The sequence below is a fragment of the Cetorhinus maximus genome, chromosome 20 (genome assembly GCF_964194155.1).
Source record: "Cetorhinus maximus chromosome 20, sCetMax3.hap1.1, whole genome shotgun sequence".
In the NCBI taxonomy this organism is placed as follows: Eukaryota; Metazoa; Chordata; class Chondrichthyes; order Lamniformes; family Cetorhinidae; genus Cetorhinus; species Cetorhinus maximus.
Genome location: NC_135898.1, coordinates 16975152 through 16993590, shown reverse-complemented (window position 1 = coordinate 16993590; position 18439 = coordinate 16975152). Strand labels below are relative to the sequence as shown.

The following is an 18439-nucleotide window of genomic DNA, read 5'->3' as shown; positions in this document are numbered from 1 at the left end:
TCCTCCGAGTGCCGGAGACCTGGCAAGATCCTGCCACCGCCTACTGGGGATCAGAGTGCGATGTGCTCACCAGATTGTGATACCGAGGCTACTCTAAAGCTAGCTCCCACCGAGGCATGTGAATTGTGCTGGTGGAGGGTGTGGGTGAGTGCTGTGATGGGCCTTGAGGGAGTGTGCCTTCACATTCCTCTTCAGAGGTTTCATCGGGGCTTGATTGGAATCCCTGGGTCGTGGGCTCCATCGGCTGTTTCCCAGATGTGCCTGTGAAAGCAAGGGGAGATAATTAGTGCATGGCAGTGGCCTGTGAAATAGGACACATCACTCACAGCATGGTTGTCTGATGGATGGTGCACTGCTGGACCCTCACTTGGTAAAGCACTGCTGACCTCATCGTCAGCACAGGAACGGTCCAGATCATCGCCGGCCAGCTGGATGGCTCTGTTCTCAAAGTCCATGAGGACCTTTACTTCCACCGGTCTGTGGCCTCTCTGTATTGCTGTGTGCCAGATTGTCCTGGAGAAAGTGTAAGCAGGACACTTGCCAGGCCAGATGATCAGTATGCCTGGCATGTGTGGGTGGTGAGTAGTCCCATAGACGGCGATGAGGGCAATGAAGGTGTGTATGAGAGAGTGAATGATGATGTCCCGTGAACTGGCAGTGAGTGTGATCCCTGTGAATGGGTTTGTGAGTATGTGAGTTGAGAGCGTGGGAAGACTTTCTTACCCTGGCAGAGCTGAGGAGATCATTCATCCTCTAGTGGCACTGGGTGGCTGTCCTCTTTTGAATGGTGATGACGCTGACCACAGCTGTCACCACCTGCTAAGCCTGGTTGGTCACGCCACTGCCCATCCTGTGGCCAGATATGGGGTAGAGGACATCAGGGCGGGCCTCCACGGCATCCAAAAGGCGTTCCAGTGACGCATTGCTAAATCTGGGGGCTGTAGTCTTTTTTCCTTTTGTGGACATTTTCCCTGCAGCAGTCGTGGGTTGGAAGCACTGAAGTGTGTGTGCGTGGCTGGACTTTAAATATGGCACCTGGCGTGCTGAAGCAGCAAGGTGATGGCTTGACGGGTGAATGAGAGCCCGCCCGTCATGGAAACCGCGTGTTTCCCGGGAATTCTTAAGTAAAGCAGGGGGTTTAGAACAATACGACATGAAAATCCGCCAACGCAGCCAGTGGGTAAAACGTCGTTTTACTCGCCCCCTTACTGCATTTGGTGCAAATCTGGGACTGTTCCGCCCCTGGTTTTCCAACAAATTTAGGAATCTATTCCTTTTTCAAACACTAATCACACTCACCCTTTAACTTCAAAGTCCAATTCCTGCATGGAATGCTCCAGGTGAGGAATGTCACTTGCAAGGAAACCTGGTCAGGAAATGGCTCAAGTTGAAGCCTACAGCCCCATATTCCCTACCTAGCGCTCCCTGGAAATCTTGCTCTTGACTGGGATTGTCCATTGAGGGAATCGATCCTTCTGTGATCTTGCTCAGTTTCTTGGTTTGATGAACAGGGAGGTAACCATAGAACAGCACAGAATTACACAGAATGTACAACAAAGAAACAGACCCTTCAGCCCAGCAGCTCCATGCTGGTTGCTAATGCTCCACAGGAGCCTCCTCCCATCTATCTTTATCTAACTTCATCAACATACCTTCTAATCCTTTCTCCCTCATTTCTTTATCTAGGTTCCCATCAAATTCATCTCTGCTATTCACCTCAGCTACTTCCTGTGGTAGCTCCATGCCTCAGGGAGATCTCTACACTATTTCACGTGCATGCATGAAAGAGCGCAGGGAACCACTCAGGGAATCCCCCCTGCCTGAACAGGGAGCGCTCAGCGCTTCCGGGCGTGCGTCACGATGGGTGGGCCTTATTTGGCCCACCCACGTAAAATGGCGGCGCCAATCGGGTTTGCGCTCGCCCCCGCCCGCCCCTGCACACCCCCCCCCCCCGATGGAGGGAAATTTCTGGCCCTAGTATACTAGTATATTTCAAGCCGGGTGAAATTTTATGCCGACAGGATTTTCCGGTCTCGCCGAAGTCAATGGGCTTCTGAATGGCTCGCTGCATTTTATGGACCCACCCCTGCCATGACGGGGCCATAAAATTTCACTGCAGGATGGTGCACAGTATTCCACGTGTGATAATAAAGCATAAGTTTAGCATAACTCCTCATCTTTTCAATTCTATCCCCCTGGAAATGAACCACAGTTACTGATTTGTCTTCTTAATGGTCTTATTAACTTGTATCATCACTGTCAATATTGCAGCTTGCTCTTCCAAAATGGGGCATAAAGAGTAAGCTCTGTTGATGGCTCAGTCAATAGGTGTAATTGAGTTATACACACCAGGAACTGTTTCAATGTAGATTAGTGCTGAGTTATTTGATCTTAACCAAGGCAAGAGGGGGAATTCTCCATTTGGAAGAATTCTCTTGTTGCTGATCACTGTCTAGTGACTCCTCGGATCTGAATAGTCCATTCATTTCCTCGGGTGGGATTTTCCGGTCCTGCCCAGCCGAAGCCAACAGACCTTTGGCTGGTCCATCAAATCTTCCAACGATTCCCACCACGGGTGGGACCATAAAATCTGGACCCTTGAACTTGTTTCACCAATAACTGATCTGTGACTTAACTCCATATTCCTGTTGGATAATGTGTGGATACTAGGTAATAACAGATCACTGCGACCATGCCTTACAGTTAAGTAGTCCATCAACATGTGCTGCTAACTGCCAGTGAAATATGGAGTTTTGCTAGTGTTGCCTGAGCATTGGACGGTTTCCCTCCTTCAGCACCTAGTGAGGAAGGGAAGAATCTGCGAGTGCAAAAGAGCTCCTGGGAGCAGGGCATGAGTGAGGGGGACAGAACGGGAACAGGTTGGGTAAAGGTTCCACTCATTGGTCTTTTCATCCTTCCTCTGGGCAACCTCTGTTATAATAACACAGCTGGGGTCAGGACTGACCATGTAACAAATTAGGAAAAAGGATGTGCTGTTGTTCTATGACAACTTTCCCCAATAACCTGGTGCCCTCTACAACTCAGGCTATAATTTCTGTGACTGTGTGATAACAATGTACAAGGTTAAATAACAGTGACCATGTAAAAGCCCCACCTTCCAGGTGCCTGTATTCAAATTAAACCTATCCCACATCACCTGTACCAGGTAACTGAACAGGACACACCTCGTGTAATCTGATGAAATGGCCTTATTATCAAATACCAATGTGTCATTCCCTGTCAGTAATACCATTCAAGTGACATTAAAATGCACTTCAACAGCTCAAGGTTAAGGCAGCTAATTTAAAATCAAAAGCCCATTTTTACTTGTAACAGACAGGACAATGTAGTTATGTGGGTTTCAATCTTACCTGTTTGTTCATACAGCAGCTATACGGCACGCCACAGGCCATTGGTCCTGGTGCATCACAAGCATGGTATTGATTTACGGCCCAGTCCTTGTACTCATCTCCCCCACAGCATGAAAACTGTTAGTAAGAAAGGGATCCAAATTATTGAACAGTCCTACAGAGATGTCAATCTCAGATATTTATTCCTTTTTGACTTGTCAGTTTTGTGGGTGGGAGGAGGCAGGCAGAAAACAATTGTGTTTAATCAGCTGTGAGGATCGCCGCCATTGATAAGGCTATCATTTTTCAAGCAATTTGCATTACATAAACTTTGTATTGATCAAGGTGCAGCAAACTGGATCATTTTTTTCCAGTCTGGTGTCTCATTGAGTGTCAGCATCAATCACTCCCAGGGAAGGTTCAGCACAGGGTTAGATAGAGTAAAGCTCCCCTCTACACTGTCCCCATCAAACACTCCCAGGGCAGGTACAGCATGGGGTTAGATACAGAGTAAAGCTCCCTCTACACTGTTCCCATCAAACATTCCCAGGCCAGGTACAACATGGGGTTAGACACAGAGTAAAGCTCTCTCTACACTGTCCCCATCAAACACTCCCAGGGGTTAGATAACAAGTAAAGCTCCCTCCATACTGTCCCACCAAACACTCTCAGGACAGGTACAGCACGGGGTTAGATACAGAGTAAAGCTCTCTCTACACTGTCCAAGCACTTCGAGGGAAGGAGCAGCTCAGGGTAGATGAAGTGAAGGGGGGGAGCTGTGAACTGTCATTTCCACCCCCATTTCCCTAGCTGCATGGTGAACTGGCAGGAGGATCTGTGAAAACTTACCCAAACTGTGTTTAACTCCCACCCATTAACAATGACTATATTCCAAACTGAATAAGTGAAGTATTGTCCCATTCTCCACTCCAGCCCCCAAGTGTGTAACTGTCAATTTAGTACTAATTGTGAAATGTGTCAAAGGACACAGTGAGGTAGGGTGTCCATCATGCTTCCTCAATTGCCTGCTTCAGCTATGGCAAATGATGGGTGAAGGCCCTAGAGATTGGTGTTAATCCTTCTCCCTGTCATTTTTCTGGGTTTTTCCAGCAGGAGAACAGGAGAATCCGTGTGGAGGTTCCAGTCTGGTCCCTTTATTGCCATGAGTGCATCCCAAACAGAAGCGTGATTCTGCCACCAGGAAACATGCAGTGTCCACAGTGTGAACAAACAGATTTGAGTGTCGCAAGGATCACAAGATAACCACAGATTAGGAAAGCCATTCAGGCCATATGACCACAGGCATCCAGAAGCACCCTATGCTAAGTAACAGGCAATTATTTGTGAGGTGGTTCCTGCCTCTTGAGTCGGCTTCAGACTCTGTTCATTCTCTGGGTGGGGGGGTGGTGGGGGATCATTTTAACTTTGGTTGATATTGTAATATTGAATCAGCTACCCTTTATCTATCTCTTCCGATGTTTTCTTTGAGGTTAATGAATATATTGGGTGATAAATCAATATTGACTGATTAACAATCACCCTTGTTAATAATGCCCCATTAGTGTGAAGAGGAGCTTCTTGATATCAGTCCTAAATTAATACAAAAACAGAATTACCTGGAAAAACTCAGCAGGTCTGGCAGCATCGGTGGAGAAGAAAAGCTTTATGTTTTTAGTCCTAAATTAATGTTTGCTTGCTTGAAACCATGTCCCCTTGACCTAATCTCCCAAATTAAAGGCTCTCAGAAGCAGCAGTATGAAAGCAGCTGAGTCAGTGAAACCTACCCTCTGTAATGCTGACACCCTACACAACCTTCGCAGCACAATCAGCCTTTTGAAAATTGAGAAGAAAGTGTTACAGATTCTGAATCACAAAATGGATAAGGAGGACAATAACTCACTATTTGGTTATCTCTGTGAAAGCAGCTTCAGTTCATCGCTATTATGGAGGTGGCCTTGAATTTCAAACAAAGATGAAATTTTGAAAAATATAAGTTTAATCAAAGGCAGAATATTTGCTTGGATGATTGTCTTTTAAATGTGAGTAATAAAGCATCTCAAGTTACCAGTAATCTCACTGCTAAAATACATTCCTGGTCTGGAAAGCAATCCTCTATTTGTTGCTTATTTTCTCCTGGAACACTGTTCTCCAGCAAGAATTGACTGACAATGTGCAAAGCTATCTGAATGTACATCTGTGATGTGGAAAGAAGTTCTCACTGTGTCTCTATTCCATTCTGTCAGCCATGGCTCAGAGATAAAAACAAAAAACTACTGCGGATGCTGGAAATCCAAAACAAAAACAGAATTACCTGGAAAAACTCAGCAGGTCTGGCAGCATTGGCGGAGAAGAAAAGAGCTGACGTTTCGAGTCCTCATGGTGAAGGGTCATGAGGACTTGAAACGTCAACTCTTTTCTTCTCCGCCGATGCTGCCAGACCTGCTGAGTTTTTCCAGGTAATTCTGTTTTTGTTATGGCTCAGAGATAACAGTCTTATCTCTGAGTCAAAAGGTTGTGAGTTCAGGGCCCACCCGGGAAATCTGAGCATATAATCCAGGCTGAAACTTCATCCCTGTGTTGACGGAATGTTGCACTGTCTTCCCGATGAGAAGCTAAACTCACTAAAAATCAGATGATCAGGCCATTATCTCATTGCTGTTTGTCGGATCTTGTTGTGTACAAATTGGCTGCTGCTTTTTTGCATTACAACCATTTGTCCCTCCTCCAAAAGTTATTCATTGGCTGTGATGTGCTTAGGGATATCCTGAAAGGTGCTTTCTAAATACATTGTTTTTTATATATACTTTTTATTTCTTGTTTACTTTCTTCAGGAATGGGAAGAAATCGATTTTATCACATATTCTTGCCATGTAATGGGAGTTAATTTCTCTTTCAATCTGATCTTTTCCATTGCACAGATTTTACACTGCTACTTCCCATTGCTGTTGGCATCAGGTTGTTAGATGCATTAAAACCAATCGGTGCTATTATATAGTTTCAGAGCCAGAGGCCACTGCGGTAGCTCACGTTACCTCCTGCAAGAACTGGGCCTCTATCACTGCAAAACTCACGGTATATGCCTTGGAGAACCATGTGCTTGATACCGGCCACAATCCAGCCAGAAAGAAGAGTCTTGAGTTTGTCCAACTCAATCACTTTAATAAACCATTCAATATGGTACAATTTAGGGTCTAAATCAGTTTAGCTTCTGCTACTTTCCTTCAAGTTTGACCAGCTGCCTGCCCAATTGCAGTGAGAGTCTGCAGTGGAATAGGGAGACATAATTCTAGTCACCATTGAAATCAATGATGGTGCTACCACTGACAAACTGCAAGTGAGAGTCAGCTTCACACAAAAGCAACAAATGTTGCAACAATTGTATTGCAGGTCGGAGACAACACTATACTGCGCACTGAGTGCTTTGAACAGCACTCTCCCAATTTACATTTCCCATTGCACTCCTGGCGATTGGAGAACCATGAATAGACTAGCATTTATATAGCACCTTTCACGACCTCGGGACATTTCTAAGCATTTATATCCAATTAAGTACTTTTTGAAGTGTAGTTCCTGACATAATAGGATACACTGCAGCCAATTTGCACGGGGTAAGCTCCCACAGATGAACATATCATCTGATTTAGTGATATCTGTTGAGGAGTCAACATTGACCAGGGCACAGGGGATAACATGCAACTTTTCATCAAAGTTGTTCCATACTTTTACATCTATCCAAGAGGGCATTAACAGCTGAATGTAATTTCTCACACATACACATGCCATTGGGATATATCATCACTCATTTTACTTTGTAGGATCAATTCAGTATTACTCCTCTGGCACTCTTCAGTACCGTCACCTGTTTCTCTACAACTTTCTGAAGTGTTTGATTCCTCATCGGCCACCCTCCAGTACATTGCCAAGTGATCATTATTCAGCTGCAGACACCAACAATGACTCCTGCAAGTTATTCTGTAATAGGACAACCAGCACAGCTTCTTCTATTACTTCCTGTGGTAGCTTCTGGATCCCAAGAAAAGTCAGGATCTTGAGAATCTTGGAGACGTGGAGTAGATATCATTTATATCCTAGTGTTCCATCAGTAGCCGTGGTTCAATATCAATGTTAAAGGGTGATTCAATTTCCAATATAGCTCATGAATACCCAACAATGAGACTGTAATTGCATTTAACAGCAGTATCAAATCAGCTGAACACAAAGTACTGCTTTAAGCATTTTTCTACAATCGCTGTGTAGAGTCTGACAGTCAAACCCTGATGCAGTGCCTTAAGAGAGCTCTATTTCAATTTGCACTACAATGTTGCTCATCACTTAACAATTCTTTCCATCCTGGATCCATTAAAATACAAGTGTAATAATTACAAGCATTTTTCCTCCTCTCTTTTACAGGACTTTCTGATCTTTTATTATTATCTCTTCTTGTTGAGACGTCGTTAAGGGAGGATTAAAAAAAGGTTTTCAAGGCTTTACAATTTGTTCCCCCTCCCCATTATGGCGCCTCCTCCCCCCTTCCCCCTTCCTGGTTAAAAAGCCAAACACACTAGAGAGTTTTATATTTCAGGACTTGTAGCTGGCATAATGGGTTAGACTCTGACCTTTCACCTCTGGAGGCCAGAGTTCAATCTCCGCCCCGTTGGATGAGGTGAAAGACTCCAAGATACACTGGCCAGAAGGATCCTTCCCCAAATCTGGCCCTAATAAAGTACGGAGGGCATCTAAAAAAGGGAATGAGTGTATGAGAATAGAATATCAGCTAAAATAAAAAGGATAAATAAAAATAAAAAGTCTTTAATATGCATAAACATAGTAAAAGGTTAGTCAAAATTTGGGCCCATGAGGGATCAAAAAGGAGTTATTCTTGTGGAGTAGAGGGCCTGGCTGCAGTACTGAGTACTTTACATCTGTCTTCTAGGGAAAGAAATGCTGTCAATGTAGCAGTAAAAGAGAAGGCAGCTAGTGGAAAAATTGGATAGGATAAAAATAGATAAAGAGGGGGAACTTAAAAATATTCAAAGTAGAAAAGTCACCCGGTCCAGATGGGAGGCATCCCATAGGTTACCGAGGAAAATTAAGGTGGAAATTGTGGAGGCTCTGGACACAAACCTTCAATCCTCCTGGGATATGCGGGTAGTGCCAGGGGACTGAAGAATTGCAAAAATTGCACCCTGTTCAATGAAGGGAACAGAGATAAACCCAGCAATTATACGTCAGTTTGCCAAATGTCCAGCATAGAAAAGCTTTTAGAGATAATAATCCTGGACTAAATTAATTGGCATTTGAAAGAGTATGGGTTAATAAAGGGATATCATTTTTAATTAACTTGACTGAGTTATCTGACAAAGTAATGGAGAGGGTAGATTAGAGTAGTAGATTAGGGTGTAGTTGACATGTATATGGACTTTGAAAAAGCAAATGAAATTCCACATAATAGACTTGTTTGCAAAAATTAAAGGCCAATTGGGTCAGTGACAGAGAGTGGTTCAGATTGGAAAGATGCAGTTCCTCAGGGCTAGTATTGAGACCATTGTGCTTTTGATAGACTTTAATGGGTACAGAGGACATAATTTCAAAGCTTGCAGATGATACAAAACTTGGGAATGTAGTCAAAATGAGGAGGATAGTAACAGACTCCAGGAGGATATAGACAGGCTGGTGAAATTTAATGGTATAATGTCTGGTGATACATTTTGGTAGAGAAATTGAGGAGAGGCAAGGTGGGCTATACGGTACAGTTTGAAAGAGCGTGCAGGAACAGAGAGATCTGGGGATGTATGTACAGTAATCTCTGAAGGTGGCAGAAGTTGAAGAAAGCTGTAATTTTACAGGTATAGAGTGCATAAGCAAGGAAGTTGTACTGAACTTTTATAAAACGTTGGTTAATGCTCAAATGGGGCACTGCGTTCAATTCTAGGCATGAAACTTTAGGAAGGATGTTAAGACATTGGTGGGGGCAGCAGAAGAGATTCATCAGAATGATACCAGGTCTGAGGAGTTTCAATTATGTGGAGAGACTGGAGAAGCCGGCACTATGCTCCTTAGAACAAAGAAAGTTAACAGGAGATTTAGTAAAGTTGTTCAAAGTCATGAATGCTTTTGTTAGAGTAAATAGGGAGAAACTGTTTCTAATGATCAAAGGGCCTGTAACACAGATTCCCTCCCTAACAGCACTATGGGTGTACCTACATTACATGGACTGAAGCAGTTCAAGAAGGTAGCTCACTGCCACCTTCTCAAAGGCAATTAGGGATGGGCAATAAATGCTGGCCTAGCCAGTGACACCCACATCCTGTGAAACTAAAAAAAAATTTAAGGTGACTGGCAAAGGAATCAGAGGCAACATGGGGAGACTTTTTTTATGCAGAGAGCTCTGATCTGGAATGTGCTGCCTGAAAAGATTATGTCAGCAGATTCATGAGTAACATTCAAAAAGGAATTGGATAAATACTTGAAGGGAAAAAAAATTGATAAGACAATGGGGGGAAAAGTAGGGGAGTGAGACTAATTGGAGGCCTCTTAAAGAGCCGACAAGAGCATGATGGGCCGAATGGCTTCTTTTGCGCTGCATATTCTATGATTTAACTGATGTGCTACTGGAATAAGAATGTAGCAACCTTAGCTCTGGGGTTTCTGCTTCCAACTGCTCAAGTACCTACAGACTGGACCATACACAATGAGGACAGCTTCAGGCTTGTTGAGATGAGCCAAATAATCAGCTCACACTGTCCAAGGTCAATTTGAATAGAACAATGCTCATTTCAGAATGGAATACAACTGGGCAAATAGGGATGACTGGGGAAGGAAAACATCTGGGTCACAGAAGAGTACACAATTGAGATTTCAAAATGACTTCCAATTAGGTAGCACTAGAAATGTGTGATATTTGAGGCTGGAATGTTATGTTTGCTTTTACACATATTGCTTCGAAGTACAATTTAATTATCATTTACAATCAGCTCATTTAGGTTTTGAGTGCTCTCTCTGAATGTGTCATTTAACAGAATTCAATTCCATGACAGATCCTGAAATGATTTGTTTCAGACACATGGGCCTGCGGGACTGGCCTCAAACTGCAGCTGGCCTTCCTAATAATTAAAATGAAACTTCAACAACTTTATTCGTGCTCAAGGGAGCAGAGAGCTTTGATTTTCTTTTTAAAAGAGTTGTGTTTCTTTCAAAAAAAGTATTTTCTCCTTAAGATTTGCAGCACCAATGAGTTTGTCATCAACACACCAAGCAATGATATATTCTAAATTGCATTTTCCATAGAGTTTGAGAAAGGTTATTAAAAACACATCTTTAATGAAACTATTTAGAAATGGATCGAACTGGCAACAGGGCTTCAGGGAGGTGCAAAAGCCTTCCATTCTGAAGATCTCGTCCAACCCTGCTTGTAAGAACAAGAGGGCAATAATAGTAGGAGACTTCAACTATCCTAATATCACCTGGGATTCAAACAATATAAGGGGCACTGAGGGGGAAAAATTCATGCAGTGTGTCCAGGAAAATTTTTCAACCAATTAGTGACAAGCCCAATGAGAGGAGATGCAATTCTAGACCTAGTCTTGGGGAACGAAGAAGGGCAAGTGGGTGAAGTGACAGTTGGTGACCATATTGGGGACAGTGATCACAATTCAGTTAGATTTAGCATTACCATAGAAAAGGACAGAGATAAGGCAGGAGTAAAAGTTTTGAACTGGGGGAAGGCAAATTTTGCTGAAATAAGAAGGGACTTGGCTGAGGTGGACAGCACTGTTGGAAGATAAAACAGTGGAAAACCAGTGGGAAGCACTAAAAAGCGAGATCCTAATTGTACAAAGTAGACATGTCCCCTACAAAAATAAAAGTGGTACTGCCAAATCTAGACCCCCCTGGTTGTCTAGAGGAATACAGGGGAAGATCAAACAGAAAAAGAAAGCGTACGATAGGCACAAAGAACTAAGCACTGCAGATAGCCTAGACGAATATATGAAGTGCAGGGACGAAGTAAAAAAGAAAATAAGGAAATGAAAGAGAGGGCATGAAAAAGAGGGCAAGTAAAGTTAAAGATAACCCAAAGATGTTTTACCAATACATTAATGCTAAAAGGTTAGTTAAGGAAAAACTGGGACCTATCAGAGATGAAAATGGAAATTTGTGTGTAGATGCAGAGGCTGTGGGAAGGGTTTTGAATGAATATTTTGTCTCCATGTTTACAAAGGAAAGGGAGGATGTAAATTATAGTAGTCCAGGAGGAACACTGCGAGATATTGGACGGGATAGCCATAAAGAGAGAGGAAGTACTTGAAGGGTTGAAATCCTTGAAAGTTGATAAGTCACCAGGGCCAGATGGATTGTTTCCGAGGCTGCTGAAGTAAGTCAGGGAGGAGATAGCAGATGCTCTGAGGGTGATTTTCCAATCTTCACTAGATACAGGGGAGGTACCGGAGGACTGGAGAAATGCAAACGTAGTTCTATTGTTTAAAAAGGGATCAAAGGAAATGCCAAACAATTATAGGCCAGTTAGTCTTACATCGGTGGTGAGCAAATTTGTAGAATCAATCCTGAGAGATAGGATTAACTGTCATGTGGAAAGGCATGGACTAGTCAGGGATGGTCAGCATGGATTTGTTAAAGGAAGGTCCTGCCTCACAAATTTGATTGAATTCTTTGAGGAAATGACAAGAAGGGTTGATGAAGGTAGTGCAGTGGATGTTGTGTACATGGATTTTAGCAAGGCATTTGACAAGGTCCCACATGGCAGATTGGTCAGGAAAGTAAAAGCCCATGGGATTCAGGGTAATGTGGAAAACTGGATAAAAGGTTGGCTTTGTAACAGGAAATAAAGGGTAATGGTCGATGGATGCCCGTGCGAATGGAAAGTTGCCTCAAGTGGTGTTCCACAGGGCTTGGTGTTGGGACCCTTGCTGTTTGTGTTATTTATTAATGATTTGGATGTGAACGTGGGGGGCACGATTGGGAAATCTGCAGATGACACAGATTGGCCGAATAGTGGATAGTGTAGAGGATAGCCATAATCTCCAAAACGATATAGATGGAGTGGGCGGTAAAGTGGCAGATGGATTTTAACGTAGAGAAGTGTGAGGTCATACATTTAGGGAGGTCAAACAGTTACAGGGATTACACAATAAATGGGAATATACTAAGAGGGGTAGATGAAGTGAGAGATCTTGGCGTACAAGTACACAGGTCCCTGAAGCCAGCAGTTCAAGTAGACGAGGATGTAAAGAAGGCATATGGAATGCTCTCCTTCATTGGCAGAGGCATGGAATATAAAAGTAAGGATATAATGTTGGAATTGTATAAAACACTGGTGATGCCACAACTGGAGTATTGTGTGCAGTTCTGGTCACCACATTACAGGAAGGACGTAATAGCTCTGGAGAGAGTGCAGAGGAGGTTTACAAGAATGTTGTCAGGGTTAGAAAAGTGTAGCTACGAGGAGAGATTTGATAGGTTGGGGTTATTTTCCTTAGAATAAAGAAGGCTGAGAGGTGACTTGATTGAGGTGTACAAAATTATGAGGGGAATAGATAGAGTGGACAGGATAAAATTGTTTCCCTTGGTGGAGAATTCTAGAACCAGGGGACATAGATTCAAGGTAAGTGGCAGAAGGTGTCGGGGGGGACATGAGGAAGAACTTTTTTATACAGAGGGTAGTGGGTGTCTGGAATTCACTCCCCAAGTTGGTGGTAGAGGCAGGAACTTTAAACTCTTTTAAAAAGTACCTGGATCTGCACCTTAACTGCTGTAAACTGCAGGGCTATGGGCCGGGTGCAGGAAGGTGGGATTAGAAAGGGCACCTGGGTGTCCTCGGGCTGGCATGGACAAGATGGGCCGAATGGCTTCCTTCTGTGCTGTAACTTTTCTATGGTTCTAACCATATTTACAATATACAGTCCTATTGATTTTTACTTGGCAATCTTTAAAACATTTTACTTAACTCCCTCATGCCTGTCCCTGAAAGCATGGGCCCCTTGCAGGGGGCAGCTCCCTCTTCAACTGGCTACTATTTGTGAGGCGCCTACCAATGTGTCGTCCAGCTTTAGGATCAAGGGCAGGCATCTCTCATCCTGTTCTCACCTGATATCCAACAGGGACTAAAAGAATAAATACTGTAATGTAGTAAGTGTGGTAGCCAATTTGTACAAAGAAAGCCCCCACAAAGAGCAATGTGATAATAACCAGATACTGTGTTTTTTGTGATGTTGATTGAGGGATAAACATTAGCCGGGATACTGGGCATAACTCCCCTGCTTTACTTCAAAATAATGCCATGGGATCTTTTACATCCACCTGAGCAGGCAGATGGGGCCTCAGTTTAATGTCTCACCTGACAGTGCAGCACTCCCTCAGTACTGCACTAGAGTGTCAGCCTAGATTTCTGTGCACTGCTTCTGGAGTGGAGCTTACCTACGTCCTCCTATGTAGAGAAGAGAGTGCTACAGCTGGCATCTAATGATTAGGTCTAGGGTTTTCTATTATTTAAGCCAAGAAATCTGAAGCAGCTAAATCTAGATCAAACCTGAGGCTTTGCTGCTTTTCAGTCAAATCTAAGGCAGTTCCTTTCTACCAGGGCTCCAACTGATCAGGTAATTCAGGAGAATTTCAGTCACCTTAGCTTCATCTCCCTTTTCAACAAGAGTCCTGCATTTCTTTCCTCTTTCAATAACTGTCATATTGTTATCTTTCTGACCACACTTCACTTTAGACATAAAAACCAATAACAGATGTTCAGTCATATCACCATTCAACACAAAAATCATTGGATCAACCCAACAATACTCAACTAATCACAACTGTGCATTGCTTTAGTTCCTGTCTTGTGGGCGCTTTTCCTAACCAAGTGCTCTTACTCTGGGTGCTTCCTCAGCAGCGGCAGCATTCGTGGTGGAAAGCTGCAGTTCTGCAATTGAGGAAACTGCCCTTGGAGGATGACCTCAATCAGTTTTGGGCCTCGAGGGCCCAACCTCAGGCTGTGTTATCTCGGCCTCGGCCTAGCAGTTTAAATCGACGAGCTAACAGAGAACAGCAAGGGCACTGGCCGAGTGGCTGGTGTGGGAGCAGAATTGCTGTTATCCTGAGAAGGGACCGCAGCTTCCTGTTCCACTGTCCACGGGCGGTGCCTCAGTAATCCTGCTGTTGTGTTGGAGAATAGATTGGTGTTCAATACTGCTAGCTAGAGATTGCTCATAGGTGGGTAATGTGTGGGCTGTGAATTGAGTAGTTGTTGAGGCTGATGGCGCAGTTGGTGCAATGAGCCATTTGGAGGTTGAACTCTCCTTGACAACTTGTGTCGTACCACTTCTTTCTGCATTGCAACAATGTTCTTAAGATGGCACACCACACTAAAGGCATTAAAAAAATGCAAATTGTTGTTGCTGTTAGTGCTATATCCTTAACATAGACTGCTCAACATTTATCTCAAGGGCCTCCTATCATTCTGAGGATAGAGGATGTACCTCCCTTTCTCTATTTCTTATACAAAGATCTCCAAGTGAAGCAGCAGGAAACTTTGGGGCATGTTTTCTCACAGTTTGAGACATTTTTACATAATTGGGTTGTCCAAATTTCACCCCGAAATTGTTTGCAGGATCCGGCCAGATTGATTGATCAGTCAGTATGAAGGGATTTCATTCCAGGAGCTAATTACATCAGACATTCTTAAATAGTCAGTCTTTGAGATCTGGATGATGTATGGGAACCTGCTCATTAGGATGATGTGCAACATCCCTTATTATATATTGTCATCAATCAGCAGTGGATTCTAGTTCTGTTTGAAAATCTGAACTTCATAGAAGAACAAAGCTATGCATCTACAAAAGTCTACAAAAGGTTGTCATATCTAAAACATTGCAAAAATCAATTTCTAGACTAGGTATTTTGATCCGAAATTTTCATTATTAAGACTGTACTCCAGGTAGTTCATAATTCTCTCTATAATTTTAGATGGAAAAGAAAATTGTCTGCTATCGTTTATATGTGATGCTAATAGAGCAACGCTGTCACTTCTCTTGTGTCCATGGCCACTCAGTTAAGCCACCAACTTTTATTGGGAGTCCAGCACTGTCTAGCATTAGCAAAGTTTAATCATTAGAATTTTTATAGCTCATTTAACATCTGTTGAGTTTTCTTTCACATAGCTCCTGCCAGACCCTCCATATATGGACTATTGAAGTTGGGTCCTGTATTGTGATCCCCTTTATTCCACATTTCTTACTTTGCTTTCCTTTGAATCTGCACTTATTCTCAATATATTATTGGAGACAATTAAGCATGGAAAAGTGTGCTGGTCTGCCTGCATGTACATTTGCTTAATTTCTCTGAAGAAGCATAAATAACCAGATGGTTAGTCACTGCTGAAAATGACAGATGTAGCTGTCTTGAATTAAGCTTTGAAGAGTTTGCACTTGCAGAACTTCAGGTTAGCGAATGGAAAGCATTCCTTGGAGAGTTGGAGAATCATATTAATGATTCTGAATCATCCATCCCATTTAGCATTCAAAGAAAGAAAGGACATAATAGAATATACATGCCATTCAGATAGAATTTACACGCCATTCGGCCCAACTGGTCCATGCCTGTGTTTATAGTGCATATGAATCATAGAACAATTCAGCACAGAAGGAGGTTATTTGACCATGCTGGCTCTTAGGTAGAACTATCCAATTAGTCCCAATCTTGTGATCTTTACCCTTAGCCCTGAAAGCTTTTTCCTTCAAGTATTCTGAAAGCTACTAGTGAATGAGGAAATGTATTCTAGGTCACAACAGCTCAGCACATAGCACTTAATGGAACTGAAGGTTATGTTTAAATAAGCATTCATGATGATGTGTGATAACTATCTGTTTTTTATTTATGGAATATTTTGCCTAAGAATAAGAAAAGCAAAATGACAGAGCTCTTGGAGTGTATTCATTGCAATGTGCTTACACCCATCGCCGACCTCTATTGTTCATTATTCATGGATGCACAAATCATTAAGAAAGAGTTGGTTGGCTAATGCCATAGAGAACCTCAGAAGCCCACTCTCCACAAAATCAGAGGTGGAGGCCTGAGGTCTACCCCTTGGCTAAATTGCTCCACATGCCCTGATGTACAAAGTATCTATGAACAACTTGTATTTATATAGCATTTTTAACATGGTAGAATGTGCTTTGCAAGGGATGCTATTAGACAAAACTGACACTTAAGGAGATATTAAGAGAAGTGATCAAAAGTTTAGTGAAAGAGGGAGGTTTTAAGGAGTGTCTTAAAGGAGGTGAGAGAGGCAGAGAGATTTAGGGAAGCATTTCTAGAGGTTCAGGCCAAGGCAGTTGAAGTCATGCCTGCTAAAAGTGTACATAAATAATGGACAAGTTGTATTATTAGATCCTGCAGGCCCATGAGTTCCATTTAAATTGTGAACCTATGCCTAATCAATGAATGGAACTAGTTTGGAACAGCCATCAAAAAGAACATCCAAACAGCACCACTTTGCTTTGGTTTCAGTGCCTCTCATGCCCAGTAAGCCCACTTTTCCAGGCCTCACAGTACTCCGTGCCACTCCCCCACACTGGGGAACTGCCTGGTGCAGGCAGCCAGCACTCCCTCATTGTCAAATCACCTGCTGTATCCAGGGAGCTCCTGGCCACTTCCTGAGGGAGGCGTGTCTAGAACACCAGCAGCATAGCACAGTGGAAGGAAGGAAAAGGACAACATACAAATGAAGTGAGCTATTTCTCATCGCCTTCCACATCCAATGGAGAAAATTCCACAATGCATTTCCATCATTCCCTGATTCAAACATGGAACTGTGCCCCTTTCATGTGCATATTGAATAGCCAACCACATTTCACCTCAATACAGCACATTTGATAAGTCCAATTACTTTGGAGTACACTATCCACTTGTGTTTCGATTTCCTTTGCTGCTCTTGTTCTGATCGACCTGCTGGGTGAACAATTAAATGGGCTGCTGTACAACCAAAATTGATTTTCCATCCCCAGTTTCAAGAAATCCTCATTTGAGCAGAACATTAGCAGAAGATTTACTGGTTCTTCAGGACTGAGCAGAAATGGATTAAAGGCCAACAGGATTTCTCAGCACTGCTGACTGTCGAATCTCAAGCTTACTAATGTATAAAGGCGACCTGGGTTTATGCAATGTCTCGCGTGTAGAAAAAAGTTTCATTGGGCTTCATGGAAAAATATAAAAAAGAATGAGGCAGCCATAATTCTCAGAGTCTGCAGTAATATTCAGAGTCTGCAGTAATATTCAGATTCTGCAGTAAGAATCAGAGGCTTCAGTCGGCTGAAGATTTTATTTTAATGTAAAGCAGGGCGAAAGGAAAAAAGGGGAAATGTAGAGTTTTGAATCATGTGATTTTGCTTGGTTAATTACAGAGAAAACCAGATGATCTCCTGTTTTTTAATGAAGAGCAATTCCACTGCCCAGGTCCAATTTTAAGTGACAAGTTGCTATTTCAGTGTGGAGTGCAATTTGACCAAGTTGTGAATCCTTCACAGCTCCCAAGAGTTTCCTGAGAGCAGCTTGTCTTATTTTATTACTTGATTGGGACTGAATTACTGGCTGGAACACTTGCTGTCACCTGCCCTGGAGACAAGTGCAAATTAAATGGTTTGCTATGAAGAGCACATAACACAGTGAAACAGGTCAAAAACAGTGGAGGGTTTTTAAACACAACCTTCTGTTGATGTTACCCATGATGAGCCTTTTTCACAATTTGCCCAGGAACATTAATTTAATCTCATGGGTGTAATTTTACAGCCTTGTTGTGGCGGGGGTGGAACTGTAAAATGCGGCGAGCTGTTCAAAATTCCATTGACTTTGGCGGGAGCTGAAGATCCCGCCGGCAGGATGAGCCGTAAAATTCCGCCCCATGTCTCAATTCATCATTTTTCAAGCTTTTGATTTTAGGGGCTTCTAATAATTAGTCATTTGGTAGCACAGAACTTGAGTATTGCTGACAAGAGACATGCTATGGAAGCTTTTCATCTTGCACTTAGCAGGACAGATTCGCAAGAATACCAATTGTAAAGGGAACAACAATTTATACTGCATGAGAAGAG

At 42.9% G+C, this 18439-nt stretch overlaps 1 protein-coding gene across 5 annotated transcripts in view; it reads right to left on the bottom strand.

The window, feature by feature from the left end:
- Positions 1-18439, bottom strand: part of LOC144694903 (tetraspanin-15) — a 178375-nt gene that overhangs the window by 67331 nt on the left and 92605 nt on the right. For 3 of the 5 annotated variants that reach the window (XM_078565643.1, XM_078565645.1, XM_078565644.1), the window contains one exon: positions 3372-3488. The exons of the other annotated variants lie outside the window; for them this stretch is intronic. In XM_078565643.1, the coding sequence (XP_078421769.1) occupies positions 3372-3488 (117 nt within the window). The remainder of the gene's footprint in view (positions 1-3371; positions 3489-18439) is intronic. 5 annotated transcript variants of the gene reach the window in all.